The sequence below is a fragment of the Maniola jurtina genome, chromosome 6 (genome assembly GCF_905333055.1).
Source record: "Maniola jurtina chromosome 6, ilManJurt1.1, whole genome shotgun sequence".
NCBI lineage: Eukaryota > Metazoa > Arthropoda > Insecta > Lepidoptera > Nymphalidae > Maniola > Maniola jurtina.
Genome location: NC_060034.1, coordinates 5566019 through 5583263, shown reverse-complemented (window position 1 = coordinate 5583263; position 17245 = coordinate 5566019). Strand labels below are relative to the sequence as shown.

The 17245-nt window shown below is 42.2% G+C and overlaps 1 protein-coding gene across 2 annotated transcripts in view; it reads right to left on the bottom strand.

The window, feature by feature from the left end:
• Positions 1-17245, bottom strand: part of LOC123866237 (liprin-beta-1) — an 82547-nt gene that overhangs the window by 58537 nt on the left and 6765 nt on the right. For both annotated transcript variants that reach the window (XM_045907684.1, XM_045907683.1), the window contains exon 2: positions 7092-7279. In XM_045907684.1, coding sequence (XP_045763640.1) covers positions 7092-7279 — 188 coding nt within the window. The remainder of the gene's footprint in view (positions 1-7091; positions 7280-17245) is intronic.

Below are 17245 nucleotides of genomic sequence, written 5' to 3'. Positions count from 1 at the left end.
GGCCGGGGGTCAGGGCGACAGGCTGAGAAAGCGGCGGACTATCCTTGCCGAGTCTAGCAAGACCGCTTTTTGCATCCTGGCTGCGAGCGAACTGCCACGGAACCCCAGTCGCCTCAGATGGTGAGCGAGGCTGACTGGGATCAACCCGTTTGCAGATATGACGATTGGGATGATTTCGGTGGACTCCACATGCCACATGTCGGAAACCTCGTGAGCCAGATCAAGATACTTGCGTTTTTTCTCCGTCTCAGCTCTCACGAGGTTCTCGTCATATGGAATGGTGATGTCCACCAAAAACACCCTCGACTGTGCCCGGTCCACCAGCACGATGTCAGGCTTATTCGCTAGAATAGTCCTGTCCGTGATGATGGACCGGTCCCAATAGAGCCGGACTCCGTCGCGCTCGAGTACCGGCACCGGTGTGTACTTGTAATACGGCAACCTCTCATCCAGGAGACCGTACTTCAGAGCAAGCTCTTGGTGAAGGATTTTGGCTGCTTGGTTGTGTCTGTGCAGATACTCAGTGTTGGCAAGCGCTGAACATCCCGAAAGCACATGTCTGAGTGACTCACCGGGATGGCGACAAGCTCGACAGATGTCGTGAGTGCCATCCTTCAGAATGTACTTTCGGTAGTTCCGCGTCTTAACCACCTGATCTTGTATCGCACAGACAAAACCTTCGGTTTCCCCGAAGAGGTCACCAAAGCGCAACCATTGCACGGACGCTTTTTTATCTACGTGTGGCTCATTAAGAGCTTTAAAAAAGCGTCCGTGCAACTCCTTCTCCTTCCATACGGTCTCCCGGTCAGAGGTGCTAAGTACCACCGGTTTCTGCCACTCGGTTTTGGCTAAGGATAGTGGAGTGAGGCCTTTATCACATTCTATGACTTCTCTATGCATGGGGGACCCCCTCATCGTCTCAAAGTAGGTTCTGAGGTTGGATATCTCCCGGTTATGCATGGTCTTGGCGCTTAATACGCCTCGACCACCACATTTCCGGGGGATATACAACCTCATCACAGACGATTTTGGGTGGTGCATGCGATAGAGAGTCATAGTCGCGCGGACTTTTCTATCCAGGGCGTCAAGTTCGGTCTGAGTCCAACTGAGCACGCCAAAGGTGTACATGAGGACGGGCATAACCCAGCCGTTATAAGCTCGGACCTTATTGGCGCCTGACAAATAACTATTACAGATTTTCGTCAGACGGCCAAAAAAGGCCTCGCAAACAGACTGTTTCATGTCCGCCTCTTTTACCCCTAGGGATTGTGACATGCCCAGATACCGGTATGACTCAGCTTCAGAGAGGGATTTAATGTTGGACGGCTCGAGACTAATCTCGGCCGAATGAGTAACCTGTCCCCTCTCCACATGCATGACCGCACACTTGTCCAGCCCAAGCTCCATCCTGATAGAGTTGCTGAACTCAGTGGTGATGCTCAGCAGCTCCTTCAGGCGGGTGGCATTGGGTGCCAGCAGTTTGAGGTCATCCATGTACAGAAGGTGAGGTACTTTTGTCCCTCCTCTCCGGAACTGAAAGCCTGTGCCCGAGCCCTCCAGCAGGGTGCTAAGTGGGTTCAGAGACAGGCAAAACCATAGCGGGCTCAGACAATCACCCTGGAAGATACCCCGTCCTATCCTTATCCGGTCATCGGCAGCCGCCAACCGCTCACCATGGAGACACAGGATCGTGCTCCATTGCCCCATGCATGTCTCAAGGAAGTCTCGAACTGCACTGTCAACTTTGTACAGCTCAAGGACCCTCAAGAGCCATGAATGGGGCACCGAGTCGAATGCCTTTTTGTAGTCGATCCAGGCGGCGGAGAAATTCCGACGGTTGCGTTTGACCAGTTGGCCCGCCACGGAGTCGATGAGAAGGAGCTCCTTAGTACCACGACTACCGCCCCGACATCCGTTCTGAGCCCCAGACATGATGTTATTCTCGTCTATGTGACGGGAGATCTTGAGGCTCAGAACGGATGTCAGTGTCTTATAGATGGTAGTAAGACACGTAATGGGACGATACTTAGCCGGGTCGGTGGCATCGGTGGACTTTGGAGCTAGGTGAGTGATCCCGGTAGTGAAAAGGCTCGGGAGTGCCCTCTGCTCGAGAGCCTCTTGGAATTGTCGAGCCAAGGTCGCATGGCAAACCGAAAAACCTTTTAGCCAGTAGTGATGCAGTCCGTCGGGTCCCGGGCTTTTCCAGTTCGGAGCCCGCCTTACTGCACCAGCTACATCCTCCGCAGAGATGGCGACCGGGTTCATCGGCTCTATTCTGGCACATGCTTCCTCTACCGCCGCAATCCAAGGGCCCTCTTCATGCTCCACCTCTCTCGACCACACCCCCCGCCAGAAAGCGACTAGGTCGGCCGGGTCCGGTCGCTGAGAGGCAGAGCAGACTGCTGGGCACTCCAGTCTTTTGTAGAACCTTTTCTGATCACTCGAGAAGAGACGATTTTGCTGAAATCGCTCGACTCTTGCCGAGTATCGTCGGATGCGGTTCCCCCATGCAGCGATTTTCTGCTTCAGGTCGTCGATGCGCTCTGTTAGCTTTTGCGCAATATCGGGCTGGTCCAACCTGACCCCACACCCGTTCAGCGCAACTCTAACAGAGCGCACAATCCTTGGCCTAGTGTTGCCTGACCTGAAGCTTTGCAGTCTGCCAATGAGGACTCTGGCAAGAGTGATACGGTGTTCTATTCTCTTCTTCCAGGCCGGTTCCGCGCTGCGCCTTGTGGCAGCAGCACGCCCCGGTCCCGGAGTCTTGGCACCGATGAATCGGTGCACGGCTAGCGCCGCACCGAAGATAATAGAAGCCGTATCACCCAGGCCAGTGCTGCTCTCTAGATGTTGTGGCAGCATTTTGTTAATAGCCTCAATGACATCCCGCGTCGCTACATTGAGCGTAAGTCGGGAGAGCCGCGGACGATTCTTTAGAGGAGCGTTTCGGATTTCAGAGATCGCCTCTTCTAGAATCCTTCTCATCCGCTCTATATCCAGGGAGACTGTTTCCCCAGTGTCTTCCTCCACAGGCAAATCTTGTAAGGTGGTAGTTGCCTCCTCGCGGACAGGCTCCGCCTGGGAGACGATTTGCACTGTGGTAGGTGCTGACACTTCTGGAACAGCCTCACGTCGCAATCGTTCGAGCTCGGCAGCGTTGAAGATGTTAGAACGCTGAATATACCGAGCTCGATCTGCCAGGTTTTGTTCCGTGACAGTTAGATTCGGCTCGAGCAGCAGGAACTCGCGGTACATTGCCGCTCGGTAGCCAGTCCGTCCGGTTTCCCCTCCTGTCGCCCTGTAGTACGCACGCATGACATTCTCGTTCATGAGAGAAGTCCAGCGCATGCGGCGTACACCACCAGCGGCGGGCGCCGAAGATTGGGCCCTGGTGGGCCCTGTCGGAGCCAAGCCATCTGGTGGGGATGATGGATGTGTCGACCGGCTAGGTGGTAGTGCCGGTCGACTGGTGGTACTGGCGGCCCGTATGCTGCTACGCCCAGCGCCAGCTCCAGGCGCGCCCTGGCGACCCCCAGGTAGCGGCCCTATTCGCGCATTCCTTATGTTGTGTTCCATCATCATAAAAAGGGGGGGGGGGGGGGGGGGGGGGGTGAGTGGTAGTTACATCACTCGGGGTCCACTCATGTCCCCGAGGAGGCTGTTTCTATGGCCAGCGTGCCAAATTTCGGGGAACTTGGATGACAATATCAGTTCCCCGAATCCCTTAGTCGCCTCTTACGACACCCGCGGGATGAGAAGGGGTGGCAACATTCTCCTCTGCCGGTGCCACACGGCGATTATTATTATTATTATTATTATAGATATAACTTACTCTCACGCCCGGTTACAAAATAGATATATATAAAAGCCAAAGATAATATAATATACTTACATATATAAAAATAAATAAACCTACATACACATTTACATAAATACATATTTGTACCGGGCGGAGGATTACGCCCCGGCAGGGGAGACCAAACGGCCGGGGGTCAGGGCGACAGGTTGAGAAAGCGGCGGACTATCCTAGCCGAGTCTAGCAAGACCGCTTTTTGCATTCTGGCTGCGAGCGAACTGCCACGGAACCCCAGTCGCCTCAGATGGTGAGCGAGGCTGACTGGGATCAACCCGTTTGCAGATATGACGATTGGGATGATTTCGGTGGACTCCACATGCCACATGTCGGAAACCTCGTGAGCCAGATCAAGATACTTGCGTTTTTTCTCCGTCTCAGCTCTCACGAGGTTCTCGTCATATGGAATGGTGATGTCCACCAAAAACACCCTCGACTGTGCCCGGTCCACCACCACAATGTCAGGCTTATTCGCTAGAATAGTCCTGTCTGTGATGATGGACCGGTCCCAATAGAGCCGGACTCCGTCGCGCTCGAGTACCGGCACCGGTGTGTACCTGTAATACGGCAACCTCTCATCCAGGAGACCGTACTTCAGAGCAAGCTCTTGGTGAAGGATTTTGGCTGCTTGGTTGTGTCTGTGCAGATACTCAGTGTTGGCAAGCGCCGAACATCCCGAAAGCACATGTCTGAGTGACTCGCCGGGATGGCGACAAGCTCGACAGATGTCGTGAGTGCCATCCTTCAGAATGTACCTTCGGTAGTTCCGCGTCTTAACCACCTGATCTTGTATCGCACAGACAAACCCCTCGGTTTCCCCGAAGAGGTCACCAAAGCGCAGCCATTGCACGGACGCTTTTTTATCTACGTGTGGCTCATTAAGAGCTTTAAAAAAGCGTCCGTGCAACTCCTTCTCCTTCCATACGGTCTCCCGGTCAGAGGTGCTAAGTACCACCGGTTTCTGCCACTCGGTTTTGGCTAAGGATAGTGGAGTGAGTCCTTTATCACATTCTATGACCTCTCTATGCATGGGGGACCCCCTCATCGTCTCAAAGTAGGTTCTGAGATTGGATATCTCCCGGTTATGCATGGTCTTGACGCTTAATACGCCTCGACCTCCACACTTCCGGGGGATATACAATCTCATCACAGACGATTTTGGATGGTGCATGCGATAGAGAGTCATAGTCGTGCGGACTTTTCTGTCCAGGGCGTCAAGTTCGGTCTGAGTCCAACTGAGCACGCCAAAGGTGTACATGAGGACGGGCATAACCCAGCCGTTATAAGCTCGGACCTTATTGGCGCCTGACAAATAACTTTTACAGATTTTTGTCAGACGGCCAAAAAAGGCCTCGCAAACAGACTGTTTCATGTCCGCCTCTTTTACACCCAGAGATTGTGACATGCCCAGATACCGGTATGACTCAGCTTCGGAGAGGGTCTTAATGTTGGATGGCTCGAGACTAATCTCGGCCGAATGAGTAACCTGTCCCCTCTCCACATGTATGACCGCACACTTGTCCAGTCCAAGCTCCATCCTGATGGAATTGCTGAACTCAGTGGTGATGTTCAGCAGCTCCCTCAGGCGGGTGGCATTGGGTGCCAGCAGTTTGAGGTCATCCATGTACAGAAGGTGAGGTACTTTTATACCTCCTCTCCGAAACTGAAAGCCTGTCCCCGAGCCCTCCAGCAGGGTGCTAAGTGGGTTCAGAGACAGGCAAAACCATAGCGGGCTCAGACAATCACCCTGGAAGATACCCCGTCCTATCCTTATCCGGTCATCGGCAGCCGCCAACCGCTCACCATGGAGACACAGGATCGTGCTCCATTGCCCCATGCATGCCTCAAGGAAGGAAGTTATTATTATTATTATTATATATTAAAGTTATCATCAATATGATTGCATGCAGATCAGTAAACCACAGCCCATTTTACAAAATTATTACAAATATATACATTATACACACAAATGTAACTATTGGAACGAGTAAAATGTTTCCACATGGATACAGTCGTGCTTACAATCCTAATGCTCCTATAGATTTTCAATACAATTACTCGTCCATCAGTCAACGCGTAGGCGAGGAAAAATGGGGAGCAATTTTCACAACGGCCCTTGTTAATGCATGGAGCACTTGTTTTCTTAATGTGTGTAGCTTTTTTTCTGTGGGATGTTGAATAGAAACCCTTTGTTTAAACAGGACGACACTGAGAAGTCTATAAACAAAAATGCAACGTCGTTTTTCAAAACGCAACAGCAATTTGTATTGTTTAATCGACCGCAGCCAAAATACAATCATACGAGTAGTTATAACTATACGCAATAACACGATTATTTCATTTGATAAAATATTTCGACGTACAATATGTTTTGCTCTCATAGATTTTAAAGCTACTCCCACAGATTTTAAAGGCAATTAGCCGTTCATCAGTCACATAGTAGGCGAAGAGAAATGAGGAACAATTTCACAGCGAGCCTTGTTAAATGCACGGCGCACTTGTACTCCTACGAGTACGAGACGTCTCATATTTTGTATTATTCCTTTTTTCCAGCCAAGTTAAGCCGGATCCGCCGTCTTGTTCAAACAGCTACACTAAGTCGTTGTGCATGCAGAGATTTATAATCGTTTCATATTTCTGAGACAGCCTACTGCGGGAGTTAGCATTTTATCCTTATAATACCATCTAACGGAAATCCTATAGATTATATTGCCGAGTATTTCTATCAATTATTGTTGTTTATAAAAAAGATTGATATGAAGGAACAATGCGAAAGCTGTTTTATTTGAACCCTATACATTCAAATATCTAAAAGAAAAGCATCGGGAATTACATGGAAATACATCAAAATCACGGGTTTTACCACTCAAAAATCGACTATAAAATACCATCACGAATTAAGTAAAAGGAATATTATTCTAGGACATTAAGGGCCGCCGCATACCATATCAACTCGAAGTAAAGCATTTTCAAATATAAGCTTCTTGTCACGTCCAGTATCAATTCCAAAATTTAAGAGAAAACACCCCGACTTCCGACGCTAGACGTCATGTCGGGCTTTTGAGTTTCCACCATGGGTTAGGATATATTCCGCCATGCAGTCGTGCGCCACAGTGGCGGCTGATTTGGATCACGGATGGCAGTAGACAAGAATTTTTGGTGACACTGCATCGCAAACTACAATGCAACGGCTAGTACCAACTAGTAAGAATCAATCAGGTAAGAAGTAAGAACTTACGAGTGCCACGGAGTTGTTGTTCTGCTGCAGCCATCGTAGAATAGCGCTGGCGGTGGTGAAGTCGGGCCGTGGAGGCGGAGGGATGGCGTGCTGCAGAGACGAGGCGAGCTGTTGTGCGAGTTCCAGGGCCCGCGCCCGGGCAGCCCGCCCTGGCCCTGTCGTTCCGCCGGGGCCCGCGCCTCCTGCCTCTAAAACAAACATCTACGTATTAGACACTATTTATTCAAAATATGATAGTTTTCTTCCACCTCCCTATATTTTACAGGACTTCACTACTACATACGTGCAAACTATGAAACCAGTGGAGTACTATGTTCCCTCAATGGCTTTTTAAGGTCCGAACAAACATAGCTACAAGGTAGCGACCCATTGACGGATAGTGGGCGGCAGAAATCACCTAATCAGGTGAACCACCTTACTCGTTTTCTAGCTATTTAAATAAAGTTTTAGGACAACTTATTTGAGGACCAGGAAATCAGGATCTGATCATCATCATCCTGCGGCACTGCCACCCTTTGTGGGTCCTGGCCTGCTCCACAATCTTCTTTCATTTATCGCGGTAAATGCGGTCCGGAATTTTCTTATCAGAATTCATAATCAGTTTATTTTTTAGCCATGACGACTGGTTATTTCAACGATGAACCCTTCTTTTTTTGGTAGGTAGAAATGGTAGGTAAAGTTAGTTACTGAAAATGCAAATGGCATCACGAGCGGATGACTTTGACAGAACAAGCAGCTCTGCGCATAGATAATACATTTTATAGTGGTTCTGCACCTCGTGCAGGAGTACCTATTGAAGACTCCATTCGCATTTGCGGCATGACAAAATGGTGTGTGCGATCACTGTAGTTGACAACCTACTTCAGAATAAATCTTACTCAGCAAATGATTTGAGTGAGTGAATCATTACTTGCTGTGTTCCCGTTTTCCGCTCCCGTAGGCTTGATTTTCACACATATGCCACACTTGGCTAACTTCATTAATTTAGAGTGCCACTCTAAACTTGAAGCCTGCGCGGTAGTAAGTCCTTAAATCAGGATTTCGTTCAATTTTATGATTGGGATTTGTGAGAGTAAATTGCATTTTTGTTTTTTGCGTTAATATTTTTAAACTACTTGGGCTTCAAATAGTGGCAAAGACTTAGCTGATGGTCAACATTTTATAATTAATATCTTAAAATCTCATTAATTAATTGTTAATTAGCTGTACATGTGTATGAATTTAGTAAACTTAAAAAATTAAGTAGGTAGTTCCCAATTAGATACGTACTTTCTGCTTAGCAAATATTATATTTTACTGTGAACTAAGGGTGTTTTAACGTCATTTCAGGTTTATTGGAGAAAACCGAAGTAACAGGAAAGTGAAACTACAGAAGAAGAAGACTGGGTCTTTCAGCTATTTTAAATAGTTTTTATCAGGCCGCAAACCAGTTGTAAATGGAAGTATTTTCCTATTATACTTAGTTCTCTCGTCGCCATAGAAAAATTGTGGCACTGTAAGCACTTTGTCAAATTATGTTACTATCCTTACGTATCCATTGTTAATTTTTTTAGTTTTCCATTACTTCAAACGGAACCTAAATTAATTCAAATATTGAGGACAAAAGTTAGGATAGCGAATGAATAAAATTGAATGAGGACACTTGTTGTATACCACTGCACGAAAAACTAACAGATTCAGTGTCTGCTAGGAGTAGGGTACATATTTGAAGTATAGATATAGCTAATGCAAAGGCATTATTGAAGACCTAGGTAGACACTACTTATTACTCTAACCAGCGCAGCGATATGTATATGTCTGTGATTCTAACTTGCATTATAACTTGAGATCATCATGCTTGAGATGATGTCTTTCATGTGCTTGTAATAACACTAGGACGCAATGTCTTTAATTATTCTCTTAATGGAAGCATGTCAGCCAGCTATGAAACCACAGGTGAAACAATGTATTACTTAGTAGAAGGTCCTATATCTAGGTTTCACACTAAGTGGCTTGCATCAGTAAAAATCAACGTCCTCTATATTTTAAACAAACACAACAATAGATTGAAAATAATGCTTTAGCCGAAACATTAAATTAATGAGAAAACTATAATACTGCCTTTCAGCGTTCGGCCAACAATACGAGTAGTTAATTAAACTACGAGTATTGTTGGCTTACGAAATTTTACGGTTCAGGTACCTTCATATATACCTATAAGTCTTCTTCCTGTTAATATGTCATGTCCTTACTACGGTTGGATAATCATTAAGGCGATTTCAATTTTTTTTGGCCCCTGCTATGAGTAAAAATCTTGTCATTTTCTTGCACTAATGAAAATTTTTGAGCCACGATATCCTTCTATACAAGTAGAGGTTATTTCTGTAATACATACACATACATGTCAACCCATTTCCGCCCCACTACTGAGTACGGGTCTCCTCTCAGAATGAGAAGGTTTTAGGCCATAGTCTGCCACGCTGGCCCAATGCGGATTGGCAGACTTCACAAACCCTTGAGAACATGGAGAACTCTCAGGCATGCAGGTTTCCTCACGATGTTTTCCTTCACCGTTAAAGCAAGTGATATTTAATTGCTTAAAACGCACATAACTGAAAAGTTAGTAGTGCGTGCCCGGGATCGAACCCCTGACCTCCGATTAGGAGGCGGACGTTCTAACCACTAGGCTATCACAGCTTATTTCTGTAATGATCCTTATATATTATAATAAGCAAGAACACTAAGTTTGTTTGATTGTGCATCATTCAAAAGTAATAACTGTAGCTGTAACGTAGCTAGCTGTTGAGCTTTTGCATTACAACTTGGAATGGAAGGGATATGGCAGTTTTTTATTAAACCCATTTTCCTTAATATGCTGCAAATAATTCATGAAAAATATATTTATAAAAGAGCTGTAAAATTGTGCTTGGGCACAGCTATAAAAACCTGGTACCACTATACAGAGCCATATTAATTTTAATTAAAAAAAAAAATACATTTTCAGGATATTTCCCCTGGACATGAAATATATCCCTCAAGTGAAAACGTCGTTGAATAGGTATTTTAAAATCATTATGAAACTTAGACAGTTTTTTTTTTAAATCCGTTTACGAAATAATGTCAGTCTTTAGCAACTACGAGTAGCTACGGAAACCGAGCTTATGCGTGTTTTAACTTTTTATACGCACTTGACCAGTTATTATTTAAGAGTTTTATATAATGTAAACAGATCATAAATAACGTATTACCTAGGACCTAGGACTTAGATTATACTGAGTTATCACCACTTACTAAGCATCGATCGTCGACTGTATGCAGCTATAGAGATTAGTGAAACGATCCCGACGTTCCAGAGCCCGCCTTGCGGTCTGCATCAAAGATTCCTTTATGATATCTAGGCATAGCCTGTACCGTCTAGTTCTTCTCTGTTATGAAAATACCGATCCTTGTCAATAAGCAATATCTTTAGAGAGCACAAGATTACTAAGTACTTATTTTATATTATATTTTTATATGGTTCAATTTAGTTATTCGTTGATTAACCCGGTTGTAATATATATACTGGATAAAGTAGCTAAAGTCACGGCGTGTGAGTACATAAATATGTTTATTGTTATATTTTACACATAACGATATGTAGCGATGAATAATGGTAATAGTATCTAACTAATTATACTACTAAGTATGCACATATTTACACGTTATCATAATAATTGGTATGAATTGGTTTTTTTCAATGAATGGTAACAATTGCAACAGATTGCAAAATTATGAAATCGCGGAAAGCCTGAGACAGTAGTACTTATCGTAACTTACAACGAACTAGATGGCGCCACCGGCATTTTTGATCACTTACTGTGAAACCTGAATCGCGCTAGCGAAATATTAACCTCAGAAAATTATAAGCAAATATATTCAAGTTCCAAGATACAACGGTTTGACCGGTTGGACCCAGAGCATCTTCCTATTGTACGTTTGTCTTGTACGTATTGTATTTGTAATAACTTGCATTCTGTACAACAAGCTGCCTGAAACAATTTTAAGTATTTATAATTGCCAAAAATTGAATTATTTGATTGATTAATTATTATTGTTTTGCTAAACAATTAAGTTAGATATCAATTAAACAAAAAGTATTATAAGCTTAAAAATAATAACTACATATTAAGTAGGTATAAGCATATCAAAAACAGGTAGGTACATACTGTATTTACTTCATCGTCTCTAAGTTGCCAACTGCAATCAATTTTATTGGCTCTTTATTAAGCACAAGCCCAGTTAATGCAATATCGATACTTAAGCTGTCTTACCATCGGCTGTATGAATAAACATGCTAGGCGAGGTGTGGGAGTGAAACTCGAGGATTTCTTACTCATATTATCTCTCGTTGGGACTAGAATCCTGTGTAGGAACTAGGGAATCACTAGTCACCATCATCGATAGGAAAATAACTGAATACGTCGAATGTTGTAAATATTTTTTATATTATTTTTGAATAAAAATAGCGAGCAAACGAGCAGGCGGGTCACTAGATGTCAAGTGATTACCGCCGCCTATGAAAATTTGCAGCACCAGAGGAACCGCCAATGCGTTGCCGGCCTTTCAGGAATTTGTTGATCCACAGAATCCTTACATATTCCTTGTGGAAAAGTAACCTAAGATGTTTCAAAAGTTAGCGGGCTATTTCGAAACAACAGCTCGGTCTATTTTCTGACAAAGGAAATAAAGATATTGGACTAACTCGCTACAGCTGTAACATATAGTGACAATCGGTATTGGCGAATTAAATTGTGCTCAGATGGCATGGCGCATCGAATCCTACAGGCTTATATAAGCCAAGAAAAGATCCGTTTTTCTTTTTACAGCAAAAAATGTTATTAGGTTCCGGTATCTAAGTCTGTCGCACACTACGGGACGAGTGATGAATTACAACCAAGGTATTTTTTAGTATTGACAAATCCGCATCTTTTATCCGCATTTTTTCGGTGCTGTCGGCTCGTGCGAGAAAATTGATGACGTCATTTTCATGTTCAAGACTTGCGACGCGTTCGACAATTACGCCGACAATAGGAAGAGTAGAGGAAGAGAAGTATATTCGTAATGCGCTCCAAGCAAACGTAGTGTGGTTCTCATTTGAATATTAGACAAACACATTCTATGTTTTGTTAGACACGTTCTAGAATAGTTACACAGCCTCAAAGATTTATCAAAGATTTTTGAGCCCTTATAATTCGGAAAGTATACAATTCCGGAAATCTGGCAAATCACAGACACAGATATTTGTTTCTAGAACGTGTCTACAAAATTACATTGAAATTCAAATATTAACCAAACTACATTTGTATACAGAACGCGGGGAGCTTAATTTTAATTAAGTAACAATAATTAAGATAAAGATTCGTAATAAAATTAAAATATATAAAAATATACGAGTAAATAACCGTTATTGGTGCTAATTCACACTGAAATAAATTGACAGATCTAAAACCTAGTCAATCCTTTTTCTTGTAAGGAGCATTGTGAAAGGGGTAGCGATACATTTAGGTCATTAACCCCCGACCAGAAAAGAGGGGTGTTATAAGTTTGACGTGTGTATCTGTGTATCTGTGTGTCTGTGTATCTGTGTATCTGTGTATCTGTGTATCTGTCTGTGGCATCGTAGCGCCTAAACGAATGAACCGATTTTAATTTAGTTTTTTTTGTTTGAAAGGTGGCTTGATCGAGAGTGTTCTTAGCTATAATCTAAAAAAATTGGTTCAGCCGTTTAAGAGTTATCAGCTCTTTTCTAGTTTTCTTGTAGAAAAGAAGGTTAGATAACCGTTAGGTTCTTAATAATATTATGTCAATAGACAAATGTCAAGCTGTCAAGATGGACGTTGCCTAAATACATAATTATTTATTTGAAAATGATGTTTTGGAAAACTCAAATACTTTGGATCGTCGGGGGTGTTATAAATTTTTAATTTACACTTGTTATATTATTTTAGTTTAGAGATTGTGGTCAACAGAACTAGCACCAATATATTTTGCTTTATATCGTAAACCTTTTAGGTTTCAGTCTTACAAATTTAGAAACATACTTATCACGTTTACTGTAGGTAAGTAACCTCCCTTTTGTAAGAGATAGGGATAGAAACGTGGCTAATCAAGTTTCCGTGGTTAATCTCTACGAATCTAGCTTAAGTTTTTTTAAAGATTCTACTTAAGGATAGACCCGTGATTAATAAGGGTTTTTCGTTATTTTCCATATTTATCTAGTTACTACTTTTACTTCCTTCTTTTTCTTATTTTCTTTGTCTATATTCTTCGCTATGTGTTGTGGCGTATAAATAAAGAGTGTCTAAATAAAATAAAGGGGGAACGCTGCCAGTATCTTCGGAACCTTGCCTAAAGGGACTTCTTTTAATAATTTATTTTAGTTATTATATTGTATTTTTTAAGGTTATTAGTTTTAAGTTCTTTGTTTTAGTAATTTAGATTTTAGTTTTTAATTTAATTTAATTATTCTTAATGTGTGTTGAGAAATAATTTAATGTTTATTAAAATAAATAGTCTCTATTAAAAAAAAGAGTGTCTAAGTATAATATTAAGTATGTAATAATAATGTCAGTCATTAATATAAGACTGCTTGGATGCAACCCACCCCGCTGCTAGTGGGACCCATTTTACCATATTTATAATTGATGTTTTTTCTTCCGTTACTTTAGTTTTCTGTTGTTTCTGACATTTTATTTCTCTTTTGTTTCTTTTTTGTTTGTTATTCTTGTTTTCTTGTTGTGTGTCTTTCTTGTTCTTTGTTGAAATAACAAACAATAAAATATCAGAAAAGAAAATAACAATTTTTTTTTGTTATTTCTGTTATTTTATGTTTGTAAACATTTCTTAAAAATAAGGTAATGTGTGAATAATTAATAAATGAGAGATATGTCAGTCAGTCAATTTCTTGTATAGGTGAGGATTAGTATAAAAAGTAGTAGCATAACATACAGACTTATTTATTAAGCAATTTTATACTATCGCTGAATCTGTTTCAGACATCGGCACCGATAGATGCACGCGTGAAGGGCTCGTAACCGGTCGAGGGCGGCGCGCGTACAGCCTCACATTAAACGTCTGGTGTGATTATGCCCTAAGCTCGCTAGTCATGTTTTATGTAAGTACAACGGAGCGTACAATAAATAACGAACATTTTATTGTAGTTCGTTCTCTACAGCTTCCGATAGCGGCAGTGAATTAACCTACTTATTCCCAAATAGCTTAATCCATAGAAGCTAGATCCATAAAAGTTCATGGGGTGTTCATTATAACAGGCCGTATACCTACTTTGTCTACGAAATAATTCGTGTATGAAACTACGTAATAATTAAGTGGTAGTCTATTTAAACCCTAAACAAGAATACTAGAAAGTTATTAGCATATTGCTGTGATTTTTGTCAATATAACAAATGGCAAAAAGCAGCTACTTTTAGCTAAGATTTAGTATACTTTGAGCAAAGGAATTGGAAGCACAAGTACCTTTATTATTTTCATAGCTATGAAAAGTCATAGGTATACGAGGCGTTTCCGTATTTAGCCATTATTATTGATAAGGTCCAAAACTTACTGATACGCTACTCGAACCAATGCCATACATCGGGTGTATTAGAACAGAATACTTGAAAGTATCTTCCAGGTGATATTTCTTTTTATGACCGGAATTTGAAAGCCAGGATCGCACGATAACCACCTGACACCAAGTTGCTTCAACACGCGTTATGTGCCGTCACCTTTGGGTGGTGCGTTATCACTACTCATATTATAAATGCGAAAGTGTGTTTGTTTTTTGGTTTGTTTGTTTGTTCTTCAATCACGCCGCAGCGCAGCAACGGATCGGCGTGATTTTTTGCACGGATATAGCTAAAGACCTGGAAAGTGACATAGACTACGGTTTATCCTGGAAAATCAAATCATCGCGGACGAAGTTGCGGGCATCAGCTAGTTGTAATATAAAGTACTTATAGAGTATATTTGTCTGTCTCATTAATTTATGCTAGAATAAACCTAAAAATATAGGACAACTCAGCAAATTGTGTACATAATGTGTCGCAGATTTAGGATTTGTGATGTTAATAGATAGGACCTACTTAGTAACTACTCGTGATCTTAATCCTTATAAAATAAACAAGGATGTCATTAGTGGACTTGTTGGACCTCTGTAGGTAGTCCACTTGTAGCTCGTCTGTTACGTCAGAGTTGCGACGTGTTCACAGTTCAACAGTTTCGCATAGTTAATATATGATTAACATGATTAAAAACAGTTTGTCCGTTGCCGTTCCACAAGTGAGTTGGACTCATCCTCACGCATCCTTGTAATTGGATGTTAGAGCTATGGTACATAGTTACTTAATAATAGAAAGCTAGAAGCAACACTACAAATGATATTGCCGATATGTATCGTGTCTGTTGTGTAGTATCGTTCGAAACTAGAGTAACGGGGTTATGGGACAGTATACCAGCAGACAACTGAATAAAAGAAAAACCTATTCATTATGCAGGGCATTGAAATCTTTTCGAAATAACTCCACTCGCGCAAATTATGCGGAGAAAAACTGAATTGCATCCGTCTAGGAACAATGACGCTGTAGCTGCGGGCATGAAACTCCACCATCAGTTTTTCCTTTCATATAATGGAGCTGTATGTATTAAAACAATATACGTTTATAGACTAATCGCGCCTTAAATCGGTTGAGTGAACTTCGAGAGCGGCTATAGCTGCCTATTGATCTTGTGTGAAGTAGTATGAGTGAGTTCAGTAGGATCAACTTTATTGTTTGTAATTTCTCTCAATTAATCAGTTTACCGGCAAACAATCCACATTCCGAAGAACTAGGTTGTTTTATTGATCTCACTGAAAATACCCGTATGCCACATAGTTATTGTTGCCTGTTTAGATGTAGATTTAAATTGGATGAAACACTTTAAGTAGAAGTTTGATCATGTAATTGTACATTATCTGAAATGTAGACGCCTTATTGCAAGTAGATACCGGCAGCCGTAGAACTAGACAGACTGTTTACAGACTAGTGGTTTTAAACAACCTGTGCGAGCGCCTGCTTTACCCGCCGGTGTAGGTATATCTGCACAATGAGATCCTACTATAAAGGGTCTGAGAGAGAAAAGCCTCCGATGCTTACAGACTGCATCAGATTGTTTTTCTGCACGCGTCAAATGATGGTTCATTGAACTCGCCTGAACAAGGACTGGGACGAAATCTGGCACATTTGCATGTCTGTCATGTTGATTAGAAACAGCTAAAAGAATGATGATGTGATGACATTGCAATTTACACTGCATCTTTTTCAGACCACACATTATGATTTTTTTTAGAATTCTATGTACCCCATGACACTCGCGCCATCAAGACGAATCTAATGACGTATGATTCATCAAAATCGGTTGAGCGGTTGTGTAGTTACAAGCGAAGCGGACTTCGGAACGGACATACACAGATATAGTTCAAGCACATAACCCTTTGGGCTTTGCCGCAGTCGGATAAAAAGTATGTCCATCACTATTCTACGTAAGATAAAATTCGGTTTTTAACTAAGTTCAACTTTCACTGGTCTATATTATGAGATCAAAAATAATTTACGGAGACAAAATCACTGTAGTCTACAAGTACAAGAATACAATAGCACATTATCATGATCGTTGTCACGTAATGTACGCAACGTCACAGGAGCTTTCCGCTTCCGCTTTCTACCCATTTCAACGTGGGACATGTTAATAAATTCCAGCATTAATTTGGGTCGTGAACGTTGGGTGTTAGTCTACGGTTACATTAAATATTCTACTCTACGGAATACAATTACACTACTGGAGGACAGTTTAAAGTGTCTTAACTGTGACTACGTGCACTACGAATATCTAATCTTAATTTGTTATAACATAACTAGTTATATTATAAGTAAGGTCCAGTTTTCCCGCCAACCTTAGAGGTTTTTGTATCTGTATGTACGTGGTAAATCAGAGTCCCCATACGAGAATTACCTACAAGCTTGCCTACAATTCAAGGAACAAGTTGTTTCCGAAATTAAGGTTGTTCCTTCATCCTTGTGTGGCATGTCGGTGGTATGGATTTTTTTAGATTCCGCTACTTCTACCCAAATTCCGCGTAAATTAATAGTAACGGCTCA